Source organism: Nannospalax galili, unplaced genomic scaffold (assembly GCF_000622305.1).
Source record: "Nannospalax galili isolate Female #2095 unplaced genomic scaffold, S.galili_v1.0 scaffold820, whole genome shotgun sequence".
Classification (NCBI taxonomy): domain Eukaryota; kingdom Metazoa; phylum Chordata; class Mammalia; order Rodentia; family Spalacidae; genus Nannospalax; species Nannospalax galili.
This window is the reverse complement of record NW_008346549.1, coordinates 1,367,333-1,392,528: the sequence shown is the minus strand read 5'-3', so window position 1 is coordinate 1,392,528 and position 25,196 is coordinate 1,367,333. Positions and strand designations below refer to the sequence as shown.

At 43.8% G+C, this 25,196-nt stretch overlaps 1 protein-coding gene and 1 pseudogene across 6 annotated transcripts in view; one reads left to right on the top strand and one right to left on the bottom strand.

Annotated features, from left to right (window-relative positions):
• LOC103742071 (protein HIRA) overlaps positions 1 to 25,196 on the bottom strand; it is a 105,598-nt gene that overhangs the window by 10,900 nt on the left and 69,502 nt on the right. For 2 of the 6 annotated variants that reach the window (XM_029568270.1, XM_029568274.1), the window contains 11 exons: positions 20,136 to 20,340; positions 18,965 to 19,069; positions 17,150 to 17,298; positions 16,180 to 16,326; positions 15,070 to 15,231; positions 14,643 to 14,713; positions 14,173 to 14,278; positions 12,469 to 12,591; positions 11,780 to 11,943; positions 10,171 to 10,259; positions 2,110 to 2,216 (listed from right to left, as the gene is read on the bottom strand). In XM_029568270.1, coding sequence (XP_029424130.1) covers positions 2,110 to 2,216; positions 10,171 to 10,259; positions 11,780 to 11,943; positions 12,469 to 12,591; positions 14,173 to 14,278; positions 14,643 to 14,713; positions 15,070 to 15,231; positions 16,180 to 16,326; positions 17,150 to 17,298; positions 18,965 to 19,069; positions 20,136 to 20,340 — 1,428 coding nt within the window. The remainder of the gene's footprint in view (positions 1 to 2,109; positions 2,217 to 10,170; positions 10,260 to 11,779; positions 11,944 to 12,468; positions 12,592 to 14,172; positions 14,279 to 14,642; positions 14,714 to 15,069; positions 15,232 to 16,179; positions 16,327 to 17,149; positions 17,299 to 18,964; positions 19,070 to 20,135; positions 20,341 to 25,196) is intronic. The other 4 variants (XM_029568271.1, XM_029568272.1, XM_029568273.1 and 1 more) reach the window with 4 other exon arrangements.
• Positions 1,421 to 1,840, top strand: LOC103742070 (annotated as a pseudogene).

Genomic DNA, 25,196 nt, shown 5'->3' with positions numbered 1-25,196 from the left:
AATCACGGGTGTCTCAGGGGAAGAGACTGGGGATAGAAGACAATGGAACACTGCTATGGTTTGGATATAGTTTGTCTGCTTCAAAAGTTCATGTGCTGGCAGTGTTGAAGGAATGGAACCATAAAGAAGTTGGGACTTGATGCAAGGTAATGAGATCAGTGGGAACACTGCCATTGGAAGGAATTAATGCTTTTCTTGCAGAGTAAGCTCTCACATGAGCAAGTTGTTATAAAAGTAGCAAGACTAAGTCCTCCCCAATCTTGGGTACTCTCGTCATGTGATATCCTTAACACACACCCCTATCATTGTAAAGTAGCCTGTCAGGAGTCCACCATCTGTTAGGAGCTGAGTAGAAGCTAACATCATATTCTTGGACCTCCAGAACTATGACCTAAATAAACCTTTTTATTAACTATAAAGTTTTTTTGCCCTCCCGTTTTTTTGTCCTTTTGAGACAGAGTCTCTCTGTAGCCCCAGCTGTCCTGGAACTCACTATGGAGACCAGGCTGGCCTTAAACTCACAGAGATCCACCTGCTTCTGCCTCCAGAATGCTGGGATTAAAGGAGTACACCACCATGTCCGGCTCAACTATAAAGTTTTAAATTATTTTTTACTAAATTTATTTATTTATTCATTTATTTATTGGTTCTGTTTTGTTTGGGACAGGGTCGCCCTATAGCCCCAGGTGTCTGGAACTGACTATGTAGACCAGGTTGGCCTTGGTCTTTTTTTAAAAATACAGTTTCTACCAGCTCTCTTTTATTTTATTTTATTATTTTTATTTTATGTGTATAAGTGTATAGCCTACATGTATATGAGTGCACCCATGTCATGCAATGCCATGGGGGTCAGAAGAGGGCGTCGGATTTCCCTAGAACTGGAGTTAAGGACGCTTTGTAGCTGCCATGTGGGTGCTGGGAATCGAACCCGGGTCCTCTGAAAGAGCAGTCAGTGCTCTTAACCGCTGAACCATCTCTCCAGCCCCTCTACCAGCTCTCTTTTAAAAATAAAATTTCTAGGCAGGCAGATCTCTGTGAGTTCAAGGCCAGCCTGGTCTACATAGTGTGTTCCAGGACAGCTGGGGCTACAGGGGACTGTCTCAAAAACACCAAAAAAAAAAAAAATTTTTTATCCTAAACTCAGACATTCTGAATAGCAGCAGCAAATGGACTAATATACTAATATATCTTAATTCGTGAAACGAGAGAGAGTGTAAAGAGGAAAACTTAAAATATTTTAAAACATTTAAAAAATACTCGGATGGGGAGGCAGGTATACACACAGTACGTGGGGCCCCCAGCTAAGATCAGAGCCAATGGCAGCAGGAAATGGCCTCCAGTAACCTACCCTGGCCCCCCACTCAGGAATGAGTTCAAGTACTCCTGGAGAATGACTACAACCTCTTCAATAGAAGGTAAACAGAATCTAGTGATTATGGGTAGGAAAACCTGGTTCTCCATTCCTGAGAAGAATCGACCATTAAAGGATAGAATTAAATTGTTCTCAGTAGAGAACTCAAGGAACCTCCACCAGGAGCTCATTTTCTTGCCCAAAGTCTCGATGATGCTTTAAAACTTATTGAACAACCAGAATTAGCAAATAAAGTAGACATGGTTTGGATAGTAGGAGGCAGTTCTGTTATAAGGAAGCCATGAATCAGCCAGACCATCTTAAACTATTTGTGACAAAGATCATACAGGAATTTGAAAGTGACACTTTTTTTCCAGAAATTGATTTGGACAAATATAAGCTTCTCCCAGAATACCCAGGTGTTCTTTCTGAGGTCCAAGAGGAAAAAGCATCAAGTATAAATTTGAAGTATATAAAAAGAAAGATTAACTTTAAAAAAAAAAAAAAAAAAAAAGAGTTAAAAGAGTTCAAAGTCCCCACCCCCTGTGCCCTCTGCCCTCCCCCACACCAGATGTAATGCTGGACTTTCCCCACCACCTTTACAACAAAAAGGGAGAGGGGACAGAGCAGAGACCCTAGTTGAGAACCCTCCTCAGTTTAAGCGATCATTTGCTTTTCCTCCATAAATTGATAGGCTCTCTATTAATTGGTCCTTATTCTTCACCTCATTTGTACACACACAGCCAATCAGGGCCTACCTGGGCCTGCACAAAATCCTGGGCACAGCATTTTCATTAGTCTGGTTCTCAGGTACATCCCAGCTCTTGGCTAGAGGCTCAGCTCCCACATGCACTTCAGAGGAAGACTAAAGATTTCAAGGTTAGACAAACAGACTGTTCCAAGGAATACTGTTCCTGCTCCAAGAGATATCACTCCTGGCTCAGGGGGCACTGCTCCCACTTCAAGAGATGCTGCTACTGCCCATAGCACCCCCATTATTCCTGGAGTTCACCAGTGACCTTTGCCCCAAAGACTTGTTCTTTGAAGGATTGCTCTCAGTTGAGATCACAAGGTCTGCTAAGAACTCAGAGCTAAACACTTGCTGCCAACCTCTTGGTTCGTATTCCAGGGTTATCAAGGGGTTTAGAGTGATAAGAAATGAGAGGCCTGGGCTGGAGAGACGGCTCAGCTGTTAAGAGCACTGGCTGCTTTTGCAGCGGACCCAGATTCAATCCCCAGCACCCACATAGTGGCTAACAACCATCCAAAACTCCAGGTATGGGGAATGTGACACCCTCTCCTGACCTCCATGTGCAGTGCATGACATGGGTACACTTACATACATGCAGACAATATTCTCATACACATAAAATTAAAAATGAAATATTTTTAAAAACAGTAAGTTCAGTGAAAAGACTCACCAATAGAAAAGATCATGTGTGAGACAGATTATATGGGCCTGAAGGCAAGGTAGAGGAATTAGAGGAATTGGATCATTCAGTCAAAGAAAATGATAAAGTTTAAAATACAAATGGAACAGGAAGGATCTTTGGGATGTCATGAAAGATAAAAGTCTATAAATTATGGGCACAGAAGAATTTCATGCCAAAGGTATAAAAACTACTTTCAGTAAAATCAGAAGAAAATTTCTCAAATCTAGTGAAAGACACTCATCCTGGTACATGAGGTATAAAGAATATCAAATTGACAGGACCAGAAAAGAAACTCTCCATGTCATAGTATAGTTAAAACAATAAATATACAGAACAAAGAAAAGATAACGAAAGCTGCAGTAGAGACTGGCCAAATCATATATAAAGGCAGGCACAATGGAGTAACACCTGACTTTTCTTTAAGATTTGTTTTTTTATTTGCATGTGTGTATGTGGTGTATGTGTGCATATATGTATGTGAGGATGTCCAGAGAAGCCAGAAGAAGGCATAGGATGCCCTGGAGCTGGAGTTACAGGAAGTTGTAAGCCACCCAACATGGGAACCAAACCCAGGTCCTCTGCAAAACTAGCAAGTGGCTCTTAACTGCCAAACCATCTCTCTAGCCAACAGCTTACTTTTCAATGGAAACTGTAAAAGCCAGCAAGGTTTGGAGAAATGTACTTCAAATCCTAAAAGATTGTGGGTGGCAACCCAGACTTCTCTACCTGGCAAAACTATCTGTCATAATTGAACAAGAAAGAAAAACTTTCCATGATAAAAGCAAGCTGAAGGAATGCATGCCCACCAAGCGAGCCAAACAGCAAATACTGGAAGGAATGCTTCAAACCGAAGAGAAGGATAAACATAATCAAAAGACCAGAGGGAAAACTTAGTGATGCTAGGACAGTTGTGAGGCAAAGGACTAAGAAAATACATACCATAAAAATCAAATAAATGACAGGAATTAACATATATCTTTCAAAAATGATTTTGAATATTAACAATTTCTCTTTCCCACTCACACAGGCAAGCAACTTAGATTAGAAAACAAGAAAAACACATCACCATCAATGATAGAAACAGCAAACAGAACCAGGAAGAAAGTAGGCATCACTATTCTAATATCTGACAAAACAGATTCATAACTCATCAAACTAGCCAGAATAAGGGACTGCTAAGGGATCAGCCTCAAATGGGACATGTTTATCAACCATTCTGAAGCCCAGAGAACATCGTAGAAGTGGAAAGACAGTAAGAGCCAGAGAATGGGGACGAGTACTATAAAATACTGCCTTCTAGGCAGGACATGGCTGTTGCAAACATGAACACACAGCAGCTAGCACCACCAACACAAGACCTGTAAGACAAGAAAGTAGGAAGAAGACTAGTTAGGAAGAAGAAGGGGAATAGATGGAGTGTAAGGCAGATGGCAGAAGATAATGTGGAGGGGACAGGATGACAATACATTGTACACAACCAGGAAACAGTTGGAAAGTTTTTAAAACTAAGAAATTTTAAAAGGATTCTAAGTATGAGACTACTATGGCCAACAGTACACCAACAAATTTGATAGCCTCAATGAAATGAAAACTCACCAAAACTGAATCACAAAAAATAAAGTGTCAGCAGAGCTCTAGCAAATAAACTGAGTCAATAATCAAAGTAAAGCTTAGACTAGATGTAACAAACATTTAAAGAACTTAATTGATAGAATGTGTAAATTACAGGAGAGCTATAAGCTTCCTTAAAGGAAGCCAGCCTTACGTAAGGACATAAATTTCTCAAGGTGGCCAAGTGACCCAAATTGGAGGCGTGGCCTTTGTTCAAGTCTTATCAAGTGGTCACTTCCCAGGCTGACAGAGACTGTTTACCAGCTGACTTACCTCCTTTGGTGCCATAAGGTAATCTGCCTGCTCATACTGAGAAAATAACCTCAGGAAGAAGACCCGCCATTACCCCAAGGACACATTCAGCAGAGTTCCTATATAAGACCAGACTGCTCTGCCTTTCTTTGATGATGCCTGGTTTCCTCGAACAGCAGAAGCCCTTTGCAGTGTTCTCCTGAATAAGGGAACATATTCCTTGCCTGTTGCAGGTCTGGCTCTGGTTCTTATTTTTCAGCTTTAAACTCCTTCCTTTTTCTGCTCTCCTAAATCTAACACATATCACCTTTAAATATTCTTCGCCAAACCCCAAAAAGACAAAAAGAGTATCTAATTGATTCCATGTAGCCAGTATAACTCTGGCATCAAAGTCAGACAAAAACATTCTAAGAAAAATGATAAATCAATATCTCTTGTGAACACTAGTGCAAAAATCCCTAAAAAAATAGTAGCAAACAGAATTCAACAACACATTTAATGAATTATATACTCTAACCAAGTGGAATTTACTCCTACATTTGCAAGGATGGCTACCACAAAGTCCACACAGCTAAGCACCTTAACCCCTGACTCCTGTCTCCCTTCAGTAAATCCTGAGCCAACATCCTTGAGGTTGACAGAAACCTGGACCAGACTGGAAGCCCAAATCAACCACAGAGTTTCAACAATACAAAAATAGTTCCTAAGAACCAATAAGGAAAACAAATGACATAAGGTAGTCCAACAAAGTAGTTTAAAGCAAAGAAAGCACAGACTACAAGTGGCTCTTAACCATGAAATGTTGCTCCCCTAATACCACTTTCTAGGGCTGCTAAGACAGCACTGCTAATCTGAAGTCCACCCTCCATCGATAGTTCCACACTCCCAGTTATCTCAACAACCAGTTCCACTAGGACAGACTCTCACCACAAAGAAACTCAACAAGAGGGTAGATTTACTTTTCCCCCTATCTCCAAGGCCATTCTAGTGGGAGCCTGGAAGAAAGTAGTGCTGAGAACAATGTAATTCCAGAGGAAAATAAGGACTTAAGCAGCAACTGGGATATATTGACAAAGAGTCTGGCTGGAGTCTACCTAAAGCCAAAAAGCTTGCCTGAGGCTAAACTGAAAAGCAATGGACTAATTTCTTTGGCAGAGGAGGCAACCTAACATGGAAATGGTAGTGTGGCTATTAATGGTGAATATTATGCAGATCTATAGTGAAAAAGAGCAAATGGGGCAGAAAGAAATGCAGAATGTACCCTTTGGATTGAAAAAGAGCACTAGGAAGATTAATGCTGGATGTCCCTTAGATAAGGAAAGTAAAGAGATTAAGGAGAGGCCTAGAGATTTGCAATTAAACAATGGAGAGAGTGCCTCCAGGGCAAGAACACACCCAGTTAAGCCTCCAACTCTTCAAAGGAAAATGCTGGGGTGTTCTACTCCTAGACAACCACAGCAGAGAAAAGCCTCAGAAAGAGGAAGCAGGCCAGGCTCCATCCCAAACTTGCAGGCAAATTTGGCAGTGTTGTTCACCTGGTACTGGCTTTAGAGGCATGAAAGATACAAGAGTGAAGGGGGTCATCAGTTCTTCCTCCACAGTTTCAGAATGTCACCAAGGCCAGGCAGCATCCAGCAGGGGTATCTCTGCATAAAGAAGGCCCTAATGGGCCATTGTGTGAAGCTATGAAGGTGAAGCCTAGTTAGCAGTGGAGACCCCAAGAAGACACTCATGATGCCAGAGTTGTAAGACATCTGCCAAGGAGAGCTGCATACAGGGAGTGGTACCAGCCCAAGAAAGAGATGTATGTTTCACACAACAAAGTTGGAGAGGCTGAGCCGTCTAAGCTAGAAGCAGTCTAAGTTGGAAGGGGTACCACTGGATTTGGTGTTTGCCCTGCTGGTTTTTGGTCTTGTTTTGGTACAGTATTTCCTCATTATGCCTCTATTCCTCCCTTTAGAATGTGTATTTGGTTCCACTGTATGCTAGAAGTTTATAATTTGTCTTTTGATTTTACAGGGGCTTACAGTTAAGAGATTGCCCTGAGTCTCAGAAGAGATTTTGGACTGTGGACTTTTGAATAGTATTGACACTGGTAAGACTATGGGGACTTTTAAGGTTGGACTAAATATACTTTGCATTTTATATGGTCATGAGCCTATGGAGGCCAGGGAATGGAATGTGATGGTTTCAGTGAGAATGTCCCCCATAGGTTCCAAGTAGTTTGTGGCACTGTTTTGGGAGATCTTAGAAAGTGTGGCCAAGCTAGAGGAAGCATGTTATTGGGGGCAGGCTTAGAGAGTTCTTAAGCCTTGCCGGATCTCCAGTCACTCTCTGCTTCCTGTGCCTGCTTAAAGATGTGAGCACTTAAGTTTCTGCTCCAGCCACCACTGCTGCCATGCCTCCCCACCATGATGGACTCTTGCCCCTTTGGTACCGTAAGCTAAATAAACGCTTCCTTTTATAGTAAGTTCCCTTGGTCATGGTGTTTCTATCACAGCAACACAAAAGTGACTAATACAGATGGTAAAAATGTAAAAGAAAAAATGAATTCAGAACAGGGCTGAAGTCAGGAAAGAATGATGGCTAATGTCCTCATCCAATACAAGAGGCCTTACAGATCTTTTCTCCTATGTATTCTTTTAACAGAGACAAATGAGCTGTTTGCCTTCCCAACCTTCCTAGGCCCAAGTAATTTGCTGGATGCCTACAAGGCAAGGGGTAACTTCTAAAAGAGATTTGCTTTCCCTGATAAATAGAAGACATGTTGTGGTACCAGCTTCCTGTTTTTCTTCCTTGAATTTGGACATAAAAGCACCTGGGGACCATCAAGGAAAGGTTAGGAGAATCAAAGATACCAGTTACTACCTGCCTCCAGGTGACTTGTTTTGGAGAGAAAAAGTCTGTCAGGCACCAGGAATTTGTATTCATATCAATGCACTTGCAATGGTACAGAGGACTGTGGGCAGACCAGTAAATTTTTGTTTGTTTTGACTTCTTGATTTTTATTTGAGGTATATGAGTGTTTCATGCATGCTATGTCTGAGGAGACCAGAAGAGGGTGTTAGGTCCCTGGAACTAGAGTTACGAACAGTTGAACCCAGGTCCCTTTGCAAGAGCAGCCAGTGTTCTTAACTGCTGAGCTATTTCTCCAGCCCCATGACCAGTGATTTTTAGGCAGTTTATAAAAGGTAGAAAGTGAAATGACAATGAGGGGTGAATCTGGAGGGGAGCACATGTTCTTCTGAGCAAAGCTTTAATGAGGTGTCCTACAGTAAACAGCAAGAATAAGCAGCAGCTTCAGCTAGACTTGAGAGCCAAGGGGAACCAAAGCCAGGGCTGAATCCCAAGTGTATGTGGGAAGGCAGGGAGCAGGAGGACAGGGAAGTTGGGGGGAGACATGCTCTACAAAAAGGTAAACTGGAAGCAAACTTGCCCCTGTGCTAACTAGCACCCAGCTTGACCACTTAAAATGCCCAGAAAACCTTGGCCCTCAATTGACTGTGTACTCTGTGGGCACCTGGGTAAGTTGCCAAGAGCAAGTGAAATCACTCTATGGAAGAAGAAATCACTTTAGGCCTCTAGCTTTTCAAGTACCATATCCAACAGAGAGTCAAAAGAACCAAAACCACAAGGAGATAAGAACACATGAATGAGAAACAGCAAGAACATTAACAGGCAATAGAAATGTCCACTAGGGTTCCTAATACTAATATGTGAACTAAAATAACTAGGCTTATTATGTTCAAGTAAGTAAAAGACTAAGCTAAAAATTCATCAAGGGCTGCGTATGGTGGCACATGCCTTTAATCCCAGCAGGGCAGAGGCAGAGGCAGAGGGATCTCTCTGAGATCCAGGCCAGCCTGGTCTACATAGAAGTTCTAGGCCAGCTGGGGCTATAGGGAGGGAGAGAGGGAGGAAGGAAAAAAGAAAGCTGTCAGGTAATATAGCAAATGGAAGGGAACTAAGGAAGATCACTGGCCCCCATTTCCAGACAGAGCTTGCCCACCCAAGCAGCAAACCAACTATCAACCAACCAACCAAACAACCAACCAACCAACCAACCAACCAACCAACCAACTGAAAATGCAAGTAAATCATCAACAAGGATCCCAAAAGTATGTACAAACACATGGAAATCATATATACACCAGATCTTCTACCAACCATACTGAATGCTAAAAGTCTGTGGAAGAATATTATCCATAGGGACCTAAGGGCAAAGTAGAGAGCAACACCTCCAAAGCTTTGTGAGGACTGACATTTCAACTTTTCCCATATCAATTCCTTTTACCTTCTGGTTGTTATTTTGCACAACTGCCCTTTAACACTCTAAGTTCCCCCACCTCAGAGTCTCTGCACCTGCTATTCCCTCTGCCTGGACATTCTTACCTCAAACATGTGCATAGCTTTGTCCCTCCCCTGTTCTGGTTTCTTCTGCTTATTATGTCAGGTCTTTTCGATCACTCTGCAATAAAAGCCCACCAATGCTCTGTATTCACATATCCTCTTTATCTTTTTCTCTCTACAGCACCCAATACCACCCAAGACATTATGATTAGTATGCCCTTCTCTACAAGAAAGAACTAGGTCAGCTTTGTACACTGAGGTTGCAGCATACTTAGAATGCGCCTGGCCAGAGCAGGTGCTAAATGTCTGGATAAGGCTGTGAACTAATTCTTGGATCCACAGTTCCTTCTAATCTTTGCCAATTGCTTCCTTTCCTAACTCATTCAATGGTATTTGTATCCATCTCTGTTAGGCTAAAAACTATGAAGGTGAAAAGTTCATTATTCCTTTTTCTCCCACCTACCAAGTCTTGTTGGTTCTGCTCCAAAATACATATTGGATCTGCCTCTTTGCCCCTCTCCATGGCCACCACACTGACTGAACTCACTATCTAATCCTGGGACTGCTCCAAGAACATTCCAGCTTCTCAAGAGACCCTTAAGGTCTACTTCCTGCACGTGTCTACCCATCATCCCACACTACCCTCTCCTATGCTTCCTGTGTACCAAAGAAACTTCATGTGTGTACCAAGCCCTCTCTGCTGTCTTTGTTGTCTCCACCAGAATGCTTGACTCAGGTCTATAGAGCTGCTTCCCTTCACCTTTTAGTTGCATCTGAAATATCCCCCTCTGCATTCTTACCACTCCTTCCTGAACTCTCCTTTGGGCCAATCCAGTCTCAGAGCAGCTTAAATAAGCTGCCTATGTGTGCCCCTTACAAGAGATGGTAAGGCCCACAAAAGCAGGAAATGATCCTTCATTCTTACTACTATGCCAAGAATGCTGTGCAGGGTGCTTCCCTCAGCACAGGTGTAACTAGAGTGTCCTAGGTGCCTACTAAACTCCTGCCCAGGTATACAGTGCCAGTATGCCAGTATTCCACTGACACTGGGACCCAGGCAGGGAGCTGGAAGTCTCATGGGAAGACATTTCTAAGTGTTCTATATTCTTCTGAAAGTCTACCTTCATGAAATGTGACAGAATTCTCACAGAAAGAATGCAAGAAAGCACCTACCACTACTGTTGACTCCCACTGGCTTCCAGTGGAGCAGTGAACTGGACCTAGTAAGTCCTTGCATATTTCTCGGAGTCGGTATTCAAATCCTAATTAAAGGAAAACAAAACAGAAACAGGAACATATTATAAAAAAGAAATAAAAATCACAAATATGCTCAGTTGTGCAAATCCAAACAGAATGAGTAGATATTTTATTGCCTACTATGGGCAAAACATGTAGCTTGGGGGCCAGAGACCCCATGTTTAGGGGCCAGAGACCCATGACCAGTTTCTCACTCATTCACCAGTACCCCATAACAATGTAGGCAGCACCTTCTCTGTGCACTGGACCCACAGAAGCAAGACAGAAGTTCTATGATGAAAAGTAGTAAGAAATCATGGAAACTGGCAGGAGGGATGTGGGTTGGCAGGACCTGTTTGAGAGAAGAGTCCTTGGCAGCTGCATGACAGGAGGTAGGGAGGCAACTTCAGGAGGGAGGAAGTAGATTGGAATGCTGACTACAGAATGACAACTGAATGGTGCCATTAAGGGTCCAGGGCAGTGTGGGCAGTGCTACCAAAAAGGCTAGAGTCTTAAACAGAGCTTGGGTAGCTGAAGCCATAGTGAATGGATAGAATGAAAGGATAGAAAACAGGAAGGATGAAGCGAGAATGAGGAATTTGAGAAGTGAATGGTGTCACATTTTAACACATAACTCCTTCTGTCCCAGCTGAGAAAATAAGGGAAAGAGATGGGGTAGTAGTGTTTGGTCCAGAGAAAAATGAACAGACACATGGACAGTGGAGAAATAATCTCAAGCTGTGAGCAGTAGAGACCAGAGGAGGCAGCACCTCTTGTAGCATCAGCGTAAATCCTGCTTAACACCCAGGAAGAGGCAAATCATTCTGGGGAAATAGGACACATGGCTCATGTAATAGGAAAAGGGAGGACAACATATTTAGAAAGGCCAGTGACCACACATACTAAGCACAGAAGGAATGAGAGAGCAATTAAATTTATCATTGAGTGAGGGAGGGAAGCAGGATCAATAATGATGTTTATTATCATCACAAGAGTATATAAACAAATATCAGCCTCAGATTCAGTCAGTGACAAACACAGCAGATTAGCTCTGGCTAAAGTTACTCTGTAGACATTTGGTACATTTTTCTATCTTTTATGTACTTAGTTTTTTGTTTTTTTTTCTTTAAATCATACTCAAAATGGGAAAGGTGAAGGTCATGAGAAGGACAAAGCAAAAGGGAAAGGTTGTGAAAGAAGTTCTGGAAACAGGATGGGGGTTGTGTGGGTCACAGAAGACCTTTGGAGGGCCAGTCCTTATGCCACAGACACTGGAAGCCAGACTCACGTGGGAGGAAAAGCTGATAAAATAGGACAGGGGTTTGTCCAGAAAGGGATGAGAGGTAGTTTTAGGTTACTGCACTGTCCTCCTCCAGCACACCTTGCTCTCTGTAGGGGATACTGCTGAGGGCACAGGCACTTGAGAAGCCCTGATGGGAAGGGTATACAGGGAGGCACTGGAGAGCAGGCAGGATCTTCTAGTTAAGGGGCTCTGAGAAGGGAGAGAAACAGTGTCATCAAATGCCCTTCTTTGGGGTGACCTTACCTTCATTTACAAGGTACCGAGCATAGAGGAGGAGCCAGTGGCGGTATTCGTGGCTTGATTGCAGGATAAGTGCTGCTGCAACCTGGTTCTCTAGGTAGGCCAGTGTGGTCTCCTGCTGTACCACATGAGGCACAGAGAAGAGCCGGGCAGCTTGCCTTCCAGAGCTGCAGAGACCAGCAGAGCAGGTATAATAAAACAGGGGTATTAACATGAGTGCTGAAGCTGCTCCCATGTGCTCTGGGGTACCAAAGAAGAGCTGCAAGAGTGGAAAGCACCTAAACTGACCAAGGTCTCCCATCCATCAGTTACTCTATTGGCAGGTGCCAGATTCCTGTCAAACTGCCCATCCCTCATGTCACTTGGGCAGCACGGTATTCCAGAGGTGTCTTACCTAGTATCTGCTGTCTAGATCCCCGAGATAACAGGCAAGTGGCCTAATCATCCCACCCAAAACACTGTGCCACATGGGTATTTATGACTCATAGCACCCTCAGACTACCACCTGGGCCTTTGAAGTGATGGGGCCAGGAATCTAGCCATCCCTAAGACATTACTTGACATGAGTCAAAACTCACACAACCCATCTGTGCTGAGCAGCAGCTGGATCACAGGGAAACAATCAGAGACAAGATCTGGTTCCCTCCCATGGCAGTACTGCTGGCAGTGGCCAGGACATTTAGCTCACATACTTGGAGGTGCGGCCCTGGATTATGGCTAATGGTCCTGAGCACAGCATGGCGTCCTGGGATGGCAGGCTGTTCCTAAAGTCTGCACACTGAGCCAATGAATCCTGTTTGTCAGAAACCAAGTTCCTGTAAAGGCAAAGAAAGGAGCGAAGGTCAGGAAGAGTAGAGGAACAAGCCCTGTCCACCATGTGGCAGCAAACCAGTGGAAACTGAGAATCATGTCCTCCTGCATGGGTACCCACTGCTGGCAGGCTTCCTAGTCAAGAGTCTGATAAGTGATTATTTCCAAGGCAAGGTTGATAAAAGGACTCTCACTGAACACTTTAGCTATACAGTCTTGGTTCTTGATATCTGAGGGATCCCTGTGTATTCTAGATGCCTGGCTCACACACTGATGTGGCTGTCCAGGACTCTCTATGGCCTTCCTCATTTCCATGTTTCAAACATTCCTGATAAGCAGTTCTCCCACCTTCTCAGAGCCCTTCACATAACTGTTCAGAAAATATTCTCCATAAAACAGTTGGTTGCCATTATGAACATGTCCAAAATAAAGAGTTGATATGTCTTTTCCTTTTTGTGAGACAGGATCTCTGAAAACCAGAACTGAAAAGCTCAGCCCCTTGAATGAATGCTGCACTGCAAACATGCACCACCATCCCTGGTCTTTTCTAAATAATCAGCTTCTTTGCAGTAATCACAAATACAAATATTTACAAATTGAGAAAGAAGGAAGCGGAGGGTTTTTTTTTTTAACTGAAAAATTAAATCTCAATGTTGAATATGAAGTTGTGCTTGAGAACTCCTACAAAAAAAAGAGCCTTAGAAGGCAGCACACTTTAGTTCTGAAAGACTGAAGGTATAAGCAGAAAAAAATAATTTCTTAGAGTGGCTGGCATACAGTTTATCTACTGCATATGTCTGGGTTAGGAAAGATGGCTCAGTGGATTAAGTACTTACAACACAAGCTTGAGTCTGGAGTTCAGATATCCAGCACCACATAAAAGCCAAGAGGGTATGGCAACCTGCCTATAATCCCAGCAGTCAGGAGGCTGAGACAGGGGGTCCCCAGGAGAAAACTAGCTAGCTAGACTAGCCAAATCAGCAAGCTCCAGGCTCAATGAGAAACCCTGTCACAGTAAATAAGCTAAAGAACTATTGAGAAAGACACCAGACGTCAATCTCTGGTACTCCACATGCACATGTATGCACACACACCTCACATACACATATTCTTTAAAGTCTCTTATATTTATGGAGATTTTACAAATTCCACACTGGTCAGAAGAAATATACAAATTGTACCATTGGCATGATTTCCTGAGTAAGTCTGAAAGGCTACTTTGAACCAGTTAAGCTCACAAAACTGACTAGTACTACAAGGATACTATGGAGCTGATACTTTCATATTGTTGATGGTTAAGGATGCCAGTCTGGAAATGCCTGTCAGGTGCCACAAAAAAAGATTTTCAGTATCTAATCTAATAAAATTGCCCCCCTCAATAACACAGAAGGGTAGTACCCCCACCCACAGACTCTAAGGGCAGCGAAGTCAGGCGTCCACAGCATCATACAGGGATGGTAGCACATACACAGGTGAGAGTACAGAAGAAGCAAGGCAAAGCAGGACTGACCAGGGTCTGGACCCTGTGATATGCTATTCAGCACAGACAGAAACTCCCAGGGAACAGGACAGGAGTAGCTTCTTACCATGTAGAGAGTGACGGATTAAAACAATATGCTTTCCCATCAGACAAGTTCATCACTGGGATTCCATGCTGTGTTAGCAAGATCTGTGACACTGTCATATCACTTCCTAGGGGATATAATAGGAATAAGTTCTGCTGTGCTTTGATCAACAAGTGTAAATGTATATCCACTAATGAGCAAATCTGAACTCTGGTTCCCACAATTATAACACTACAACCCTAACTGCTGATGAGGCATCTATAGACTGCTGCTTGGTGCTTTAGGTGAGTAATTCTGACACCCACCAGGATCTTTGTCATATCTTAGGGACCCATTTAGTCTTCTGGCCAGAAATCATGTCTCTTTGCTATATAAGTACATCCCTGCTTCACCAGCAGCCTCAGGCTTGAGCTGTGAGTTTGACTCTCTAGACTAAGGGCCTATCTGAATCAAACCTGAGACTCTGCCCCCAGAGGAAGAGGAGTACCCACCACAGGGGTTACCTGCCAAGATGGAGTGTAGAGACTCTTCTTTCACCACAACCACCTGCCTGTGAACATCCCTAAAGAGATAGGGAACAGCTTACTCTACACCCAAGGCAAAGGCATCAGAATGCCTTGACTACTCAATACCCTGTCTCTACATACACTCCCAGCTCTCTAAATCTACAGAAATCCCAGGCAGCAGAGCCACTAGACCACCTCCATTACCCACACCCATACAGAATCCAGGAGAAGGAGGAGTGTAGCCACCCTATGCCAGAAGATACCCCATTAATGGTAAACACTGCTAACTACTCAGGGCCTCTTCTTGGGCCCAGTGATCACTTCTTTGTTATGTTTCCCACCCCTACCCCTATCCTTGAAGTGAGGAAGGACCTGCATTACTAGGACACCCCAGCCTATGCCTGCCTCTCACCAGACAGACAGTGTGGCCGCAGCGGTGAGTGCCATGACGTAGGGGCCCGTGCAGTGCAAAGTAGAGATTGGAGATGGAAGGAGGATGGGAGGGAGGAGACGGCGACCACAGGTGGAGAACACCGACAGCATCCTCTTTTCACAGGCAACACATACCACGTCACTGCAAGGGAAGAGGAAGGGCAGGTGTCACAAAAGCCAGGTGGATGATGCAGAGCCTTCCTCTACCTAGTAGGTCCTAGTGGGCTAAGTATACTTATACTGAGCAGGTGCAGCTGTTGGACTGGAGAGGAAAGGCCTATGTAAGGACCAAGGTAGGGAGGGACAAGAGGGCACACAGTTTGCCTGAACTCTTACATCAAAGAGATTTTTGTCTTCCTCTGTCCTGCCCAAAGGGCTTCTCACAATGATACTGACCAAGGGGTGCAGATACTTCAGAAAGCCACTGCACCTGATGGTCATCCAAGAAATGTGCCTCACTCAGCAGATAAGAGCAGAGTGCCCAGGTGAAAGTCACTTGGTTATAACTGGTCAGGTGAGCCCAGATGAAGGCTCAGGATAAGGTGGGAGATGTGCAGGGACACTAGTATCAGCTGTTATGAGGACACCAACTGTGTACTCAGAGCTGTCAGGGCTGGGATGGGGGAGGTGTGTTACTCCAGGAGCAAGGAATGCTTCAAAAGAACACCTTCTTGAGACCTGGTGTTCAGAAAGGCCCATTACAGAGGTCATTGCCTTCCAAGTATGGCCTCCTAGGCCAGGCCACTGATGCAGGAGTGGCTAAGGCTCATACCCTAGTAGGACATATGGAGCCCCCTTCATGATATCTGTTCCACTGATCCAAGGCACATGGTCTGTAAGGGCAATTTATCCCTGCTTAACAGTACTCCCAACTCTTTCCCAATGAGACATTACTGGCTTCTAAGAAGGGAAAGGAAAGTGAGACACTTTTGTTCACAAATGTCTATTTTCAAAGTATGAATCAGAAAACTTTGAGCAGGACCTGGCAGCAGGGAGGGAGCTCTCTTTGATGCTGTAACAGTGTTCTGTCTGCTCAACTTTCATGGTCAGGGCCTTCCTTGAGCCAGCTCCATGCAAAGGAAGCTGTCACCTGGGCCGCAGCACTGGGCAGGGAGCAGGTCTGTAGGTTGGGCCTGGATGTGTGAGACTGTACAGGAGAGGCCCCGGTTCCAACAGATGTGTCGCTACAGCAGCGTGTGCTGATATCCTTGGACCCCCGCTGGGACATGCCACCTGCCTTGGGACCAGAGACATTCAGTAGGTACCCACAGCAGCACCAAACACACAGGAAGTTAGGACTGAGAAACCAGTAAGTTTGTGCCAAGGGAGAATTCCAGGAAGGAACACAACTGTGGGATCTTTCAGTGCCTAATGCCACAGACTCACTTGGATTCATGGGAATCCTAAGACCCAAAGCTAGGTGTGAGACACTCACATATTACCTCAAGAGAGACAACTACAGATCAAACTGAAATGACTTTCTGAGTGATCACTGCTGTAAAGCTCTAGTAAGAGCATCTGCTACACGTTCCTGACTAGGCTCTATGCCTGAAAGGTGCGTGAGAAAAATGCTGATCATCTTTCCGGAGTATGACAGGAAAGACGGAACTCCTATGTAGTATGCAGAAGAAACTGGATGATTTGTGCTGGATTAAGATCTCTTCCCCAAATGCAAAATCTGGAGAGGCAGGACTAGGCACAGTCAGTTCAATCCATTCTGACTACCTTGGATGAAAAGCTGGGGTCTAGGGAAAAGTACCTACCCAGGTCAGGGAGAGGCAGGCCTTCCTCAGTTAGGAAGCTTGCCAGACAAGGTAATAAACCCCAGGTTTAAAGTCTGGCTTGGGATACTATGAAGTAAGAACACTGACACTGACTTTTTGGATATTAGAAGGACGGAGGTGGCAAATTTACATGCTTGGCCTGGAAGGTGGCCCACTGGGAGCCTCTATTGGAGCCATCCTCTTCTCACAAACCATATTCCACAATGGTGGCAACCCCATCCAGCACAGCACATGGTGCCCAGTCTACATGGCAGGCCAGCCCCTGCCCACCCTTACCAGCTGCCAGCGGCAGTGAGGACACGGCTGGTGAGTACCGTCTCCCACTCCTTCCCTTCCCGGTTGCACTTCAGGCGGCTCAGCCTTATCCCCCCAACAGCCGTCACTTCATTTTCCACCTCGATGTACATGGAGGGGTCAGAGCTCACCTGAATGGAAGAAAGCAAACATGTCTTTTCAGGTCACAGTGGGCCTATTCAGATCCTTGAACATATGAGACACTCGGGGACTCTAACCTGGGTGCTGAAGCAAGGCAAAGACACAGAGAAGCAGGCTAACTGGCTGGCCACCATGACTATGGGCAAGAGGGGCAGGGCAGGCCATCATGTCATCTCACAGGACAGTAGCTTGCCCAAGAACACACTATAAGGACTACGGCCAGACAGAATGGACTTTGGAGAAAGCCTCCTACTTAAAGAATCACCAAAGATTGCAGTATCTGTTAAGAAGAGAGCTATGGTGGGCAGGGAGGAAAGTCTAGAAAATCCCAAGGTGCTCCCTGCATTAGCATACATCCTCACATTATACAGCATAGCATGTATTATCAGGGCCTGCTTTCAGTAGCTGGCATGAAATGGACTCAGCCTTAGACATATGTGGACAGCTGACCAGCACAAATTCTGTATGCAAACCCAGGCATAACAGCTGACTTGTCTGCATGAGTGACCATTCAAGTGGGTGATTTGGAACAGAGAGCTGTAGTCAGAAGTCACATTCTCTTTACTGACAATAGAAACCAAGGATGGCTCCATGGGGCACTGAGAAATGAAGACACCTGGAGAAAGGTAGGAGAACTAGCAGAACTGGGGAGTTTTGAGCTGCTAACCACTGGAAGGACCCACTTCCTTTTTTATATAATTTTTTTAATGAGTGTGAGTGTTTGGCTTGCATGTATGTAAGGGAACCATGTGTGTGCAATGCCTGAGGAGGTCAGAAGAGGGTATCAGATCTCCTGGAACTGGAGTCACTGGCAGTTGTTAGCTGCCATGTGGGTGCTGGGAACTGAACCCAGGTCCTCAGCAAGAGCAGCCAGTGCTGTGAACCACTGAGCCATCTCTCCATCCCCAGAAGTACCCATTCCTGCTCACACCTTCAGAACAAACCACATGGGAACTCTCCTTCCATGCTATCAGCTCTATTCCTCTGTAGCATGGTTCACAAGGACCTATGGCTAGGAAGGATGGCGGCTACTCTCCAGTGCCTAAGACTAGCCTAGGCCTGGCACACTGCGGCCAGAGTCCAAGAAGTTGCCAAAGGAAATGCACCTGGCCAGGTATAGAGGGTAGGTATACAAAGAGGTAACAGAGTACAGAGCCACTACATGGACACAGGTGTTAACTCAAGTGGCCAGGGAGCAACTGGGTATAAGGGATTATTTAGTCTAATACTGTATTTGAATAAGTTCATGGTTATAACCTTATACCTTAGAAACCAGGTACCCAGACAAACTACAAATATATAGTGCCATAGGCACCAAGCCAGAAGCTAGCAAAGTTAAGTATAGAGATACAGGAGGCTTCTCAGAAGAAGAGACACATAAGTCAAGTCTTGAAGGAGCTAATAATGTCCAGATTTGATGGTAAAAGCAGCCCTGGCAGTTGAGATTTAAAGGCAAAAGTACATGGAGGAAGAGGCATGAGGGATGGGACAGAAGGCTAGCAGCATTCCACCCTGATAGCCAGCATTCCTCCAGAAGAGGATAGGGAGCCACTGGAAACCAGTCCCCAAGGTGAAACAAGGCAGAGCTTATATAAGGGGCAAGGAGAAAGAATATGTGTGCTTGTGTGGGAGTAGGTAGAGGGTCCCGCTCCTCACCTGGAGGGTGAATGCTCTCTGGGGGCCTGGAATCGGCAGCTTCAATGCAAGTGCTGGTGCAGACAGACACATGGCCTCCTTCTCTGCAGACAGGGCAGCTGGAGACTAGAAGAGCCAGAAACATCCCTGAGCCCTACCTCCACACTCCCTGCTCCACAGGGGCAGCATTAGGGAAAGAAAGCCACCCAGAGGTAAGGACATACACAAGGTGAGGCTAGGCCTGCTCCCAAGGCATGTCCACCTACTCTGGAAGGGAAAAAGCACAAGGGAATGCTACAGGGATCCCCACCTGACAGATGAGGGGCTGACATCAGGGGACCAGCTGTGGTGTAGCTATTTCCTCTGAGTACCATCCCGCCATCATGGAGCAGAGACTGCTGTGGTGACCTACAGAATATGTTGGCCCCACAGTCATGGCAATGAAATAAGAAAAACAATACAGTGACAGTTGGATCTACAGTACCAGTAATGGAGCTGTTAACATTCTCTCACTGAAGTTGGGGGCAGGAGAGCAGTCACTGGACCCTCGCCTGACATTCTAAACATCATTCACTCCCACCACCCAACTACACATGGTCTTGGGAAATAGGTCAGAGTATACAGGAGGTAGAAGGTTCACTGAGGGTGGGATACAGCTTGTATGAGTTGCAGTAGGACTTTTCGGTAATGCTGTTACTTCTGAGTCACCTATACTCCTTACTCATGCTCTTCTAAGTAACCGTGGGCTGGATTTGGATGGAATCATTTCTTTCATCTGTTGGTACCCAATCTAGAGTGAATAAACATTTCTTTTTGTCTCCCAGGAAAAGTTGTATAACAAGTCTGTTCACAATCTCTAGATTGGTGGCAGGCAGGTTGGAAGGAGCACAGTCTACATGATACATTGCATAATGTGCTTCTAAGCCAATAAGTTGGAGTTTTTTTGTTTGTTTGTTTTTGAGAGAGGGTCTCCCTGTAGCCCCAGCTGGCCTGGAATTCACTATGTAGACCAGGCTGGCCTTGAACTCACAGAGATCCACCCGTCTCTGCCTCCTGAGAGCAGGGATTAAAGGCGTGCAACACAACTCCCAGCACCAAAAAGTTCTTATGTATCCCACACTAACAATCCAGTCCTCAGCATGCAAGGGTCTCCCAGCAGAGTGGGGCAGGCAAAACAACCCACAGGTCTTACCTGGACAGACAGAGACATGGGTAAGAGACGAGAGTCTTTCCGGGGGCGACCTTTCTTCTTCTTTTCCACTGTCTCCACCTCAAGCTCAAGTTTCCGCTTGGACAGTGAAGAAGGCTTGGCCAAATGGACCTTCTCATCACTGTCACTGCTACTCTCCAGGAGGTCCCGGGGCCGCAGCTCTTTCACGAGGTTCTGCTCTTTCAACCTAAAAACAAAGAAATCTGTAATTCTGTCTACAAAACCGCTCATTTTACAATTCTTTAAAAATATTTTATTATTTTTTTAATGTGTATGAGTGTGTTGCCTACATGTATGTGAGTCACCCATGTTGTGCAACACCAATGGAGATCAGAAGAGGGTGTAGGACCCTGTGAAACTGGAATTAGGATGATTGTTAGCCACCATGTGGGTGCTAGGAATCAAGGCTGGGTCCTCTGCTAGAGCAGCAGTGCTCTTAACCACTAAACCATCTCTCCAGTCCCCTCATTTACAATTTTTTAAAAGTCCACTTTTCACAAAAAATTGATAAATGAAGTAGAGAGGACTTCGGGTTTCCCTACAATAAATATGCAAAGAAGTTGGCCATTGAGGTTTCCAACCTAACAATCAGAAGAAAGCTAAAAAACTGAAAAGCAGCAACTCTTCGTACAGCCATCATCATGTTGTTGAATGCTGAGCAAACGAAAACTTGAAACTGTTACGAGGCTTATGTAGAAGCGTCCCCAAAAATTTCATTGTTTTTACTTCCAAGGACCCCTTTGGCTTTCAAGATTAAAGTCAAGGATGGAGAAAACTCCCTGTGGCTTTTGGGGACCAACCATGACCATACCCTTCCAGCCTCTAAAAGTGCCCTGCCCTCAGGGAAACGACTCTAACATGTCCTTCCCTAACTGGGGGTGGGGCAGGCAACTAGGCAAATCCAGATCCTGATAGTCCCCCAGCTCAAGCTTAAGAAATTCTTTTGAAGAATTATAGGGTTCTTTTGAAGAAGATAGGATTGTACTAAAGCCTAGAGACTCTGATTCAACAAGAACAAAAAAAGAAAGCTAATCATGAGATTATAGAATCTTTATCCTACCTGATACCTCACCAACACATCAACAGGACTCCCATAGGAGAATACAACTGAGAGAATCATGACATACGTAAGGAGTTTCCAGGGAAGTGCAGACAATTCAGCAGACAAAACAAGGTCATTATATGAAATTTAGACTTCTGACACCTATAGTTATAGGAAACAGAAAACACAACCAAACTTCTAGCCTATATATTTCATTTTCAATGACCCAATACATATGCCCACCTATCAATGAAAAAAATTACAACTCATGATAAAAAACAAAATGAAATCTAACAAAAAAAGCAAAAACTAAACACTAAAACAAAACACAGACAGCTTCACAAACCAAAGCAAACAGTAGAACCAGGTGTGGATATTAAGATTTTAAAGAACTTAAAAGAACTTAAAGTTCTTAATTTTAAGAACATTAAAGAATTTAATGGCTCTAATGGAAATGTTGAAGAGATAATTTAATAATGATGATAACAACCATAATAATAAAGAATAGTAAGAATAGCAAAGAATTTTCCAAAATCAATTAGAGATAGCAAACTATAGACCCAGGAGGATTAGAAAAACATTAAACAGTAAAAAGTTAGCCAAAAAACAGGAATTAAAACACACTTTTCAATACTACCTCTAAATATACTGATGGTTTCAATTTCCCCATTCAAAAGACACAAACAGGCAGACTGGGTTAAAAACAGGATCTACTTTTGCTGCCTCCAAGAAACACTTCACCATCAATGACAGACAATACTTGGGGCAAAAGGGTAAAGTGATTCCAAATAAATGGAACTTAAAAGAAGCAGGTATCACTACTCTAATAACAAAATATAGACTCCAACTTGAAACCAGTCAGAAAAGATAATGGTATCTACTTAATACTGATTAAGAAAACAATCTAAGCCGGGCATGGTGGCAGAGGCAGGCAGATCTCTGTGAGTTCAAGGCCAGCCTTGTCTACATAGCAAGCCCCAGCTGTCTATAGGGAGACCCTGTCTCAAAAAGACCAAAAAAAAAAAGAAAGAAAATAATCTGAGCCAGGTATGCTGGCTCGAATCTGAGGGAGAGGTGGGCAGATCTCTGTGAGACCGAGGCCAGCCTGGTCTACATAGCGAATGCCAAGACTGCTGGGGGCTACAGGGGGACCTTGTCTCAAAAAGACTAAAAAATTAATACTCTATGAAAAGGATATTACAACTTTTTAAAAAATATTTTATTATTTTTATTTGATGTGTATGAGTGTACTGCCTGCATGTGAGTGCACCCGTGTCATGCAGTGCTGCGGGTCAGAAGAGAGCTTTGGATTCCCCTGGAATTGGAGTTAAGGATGGTTTGCAGCCACCATGTGGGTGCTGGGAATCGAACCTGAGTCCTCTGCAAGAGCAGTCAGTGCTCTTAACCACTGAGCCATCTCTCCAGCCCCAGGACATTACAATTTTAAACATACACAGAACACAGGTGCACTCAACTGGTATTTCACAAAACAATAATATTAATGGATGTGAAATCACAGATTAACCCAAACAGAGGTAACAGTAGGTGAATTCAATATTCCCACTCTCACCAAGACAGGTTGTCCAAACCACAAATAAAAGTCCATGGAGAAACATGGGAGTTAAATGACATCATAGTTAAAATAGACCCAAGCAACATGGACAGAACATTCCATGTAAACAACATTGTACTGGTTAGCTGTAACTGTCAACTTGATATAACCTAGATTCACCTGGGAAGGGAATCTTAATGAGGAATTATCTAGATCAAGGTGGCCTTACGGGCATGGTGGGGGAGGCAGTCCCTATCCCTAGTCAGGAGCTCCTGAACAGTATAAGAGAGGAAAAGGCTAGCTGAGAGCAAAGCAAGCAAGGATTCATGTGTTTCTTCTGTCCGCTCTTGACTGTGTATCTGATGCTTTTAAAGGACTATAAGCAAATAAACTCTTTCCTATGTTGCTTCTTCTCAGAGTATTTGTCACAGTAGCAGAAATGAAGTGAAACTAGGGGCTAGAGAGATGGCTCAGCAGTTAAGAGCTCTCTCTGGCTGCTCTTGCAGAAGATGCAAATTTGAACCCAGCACCCACATGGCAGCTAACAACTGCCATAACTCCAGTTCCAAGGGATCTGACACCCTCTTCTGTCCTCTGCAGGCACTGCACAACACAGGTAAGCTTTCACACATACAGGTAATACACGCATACACATAAAATAAAAATTAAAAAATTTTCTTTTTGTCTTTTTGAGACAGGGTCTCCCTGTAGCCCCAGCTGGCCTGGAACTCACTATGTAGACCAGGCTGGCCTCGAACTCACAAAGATCCATCTGCCTCTGCCTCCTAAGTGCTCGGATTAAAGGTATGCGCCACCATGCCTGGCCTAAAAATAAAATATTTTTTAAAACAGAAATGAAACTGAAACAACAGCAGAATATAATCTTCTCAGCAGCCTGTGGAACTTTCACTGAACAGGTTATATAGTAGGACAAAAAGCAAGTTTTAATAAATTTCAAGAAACTGAAATTAACAAAATACTATGAAACACCAGGTGTGATGATATACACCTTTAATTCCAACAGAGGCAGTGGCAGGAGGATCTCTTTGAGTTCAAGGCCAACCTGTTCTACTTAGTAAGTTCCAGACCAGTTCAGGCTGCAGGAAGACCCTGTCCCAAAAAAACAAAAACCAAAAAGAAAAAAAAAAAAAATAATAACCACACTATTAAATGACAAAAGGGTGGACTAGCTGCTCCCTAAGCCATCTTTGCCAGTCAGGCTCCCTTCTCACCAGACTCCTGGAACTCTCATTTTCTATTTCACCCACAGCACTGATCACTGGCGTGCCCCACTATGTCAGAGGCGCAGTGGACACCAGTGGATCACCACCAAAAACTTGAAGAAGAAGGAAGTGTAGAAGAGACAAGATGGAAGAGAAGCACCTGCCAATTAGAATGCTAATGAGGAAAATGGGGACAGGAAAGCAAGCTGACAATAAGGTAGATGAAGAAGGTGATAGTGAGGAAGGATGAAGGGCAAGATGAGGAGATGGAGGAAGCTATGGGGAAGTGGGCAGCTGAAGATGATGAAGGTCTTATACCAAGAGGCAGAAGACCAATGAGAATGACTAGTTGGCAAAAAAAGGAAAAGGTGAACTTAAAAAGGCTACCAAGACCTATTTGCCCTCCACTTCTCATGGGTCACATTCCAGTAGAGAGGCAGGCCCACCCAATCAAGCTTGCCCACAGATGACATGCACTCTCTACTATCCCACCAAAACCACAATGTGAACTTGCAACGGGGAGAAAAAAAGAACCAAAACTTCCAAGGTCCTACTTTTTTCTTAACAGTACTTAGAAAGAAGATTTATTTGTATTTCTTCTTTACATTTTGTATTTGTACCTATTGTTAGTGGTCAGCCATTTTTAATAATGGGTGATCAACCAGCCTTCAGTCCCTTCTCTGTCCTACTTCTGACTTTACTTGTGGTGTGACAATGTTTATTATCTCAAAGGAGGAAGAAGAAAAACCTTGTAAAAAAAAAAAAAAAAAAAAAAAAGCAAACACAAAAACAAAGCAACAACAACAAAAAAAAACTTATTCTGCATTCCAGTAACATTTTTTGTGTATGAACTTAGCTGTACTATAAGTAGCTGATTTGGATGAGATAATTAAAAAGGTCAAAGACAATAAGGTTTCTTTGTTTCCTTTTTTTTCTATGAAGTTGTTGTTTGTTTATTTATTTTGGCCTGTTTACCTATGTATGAAACAATGTCCAACAAAAAAACAGAATGTTATTTTGCTGAGTTGTTCTAACAAAACAAAAGGAACAAAAAAAATGACAAATAACTGGCAGACAGAAATATTTAAGACCATCACTGCAGCAAGTAATAAAATGAAAATTTTTTAATTAAAAAAAAAAAAAACACAAATAATCAGTAAAACACAGTTGGTTCTCTGAAAAGATAAACAAGATTAACCAACCCTTAGCTAAACTAAATAGAGCAT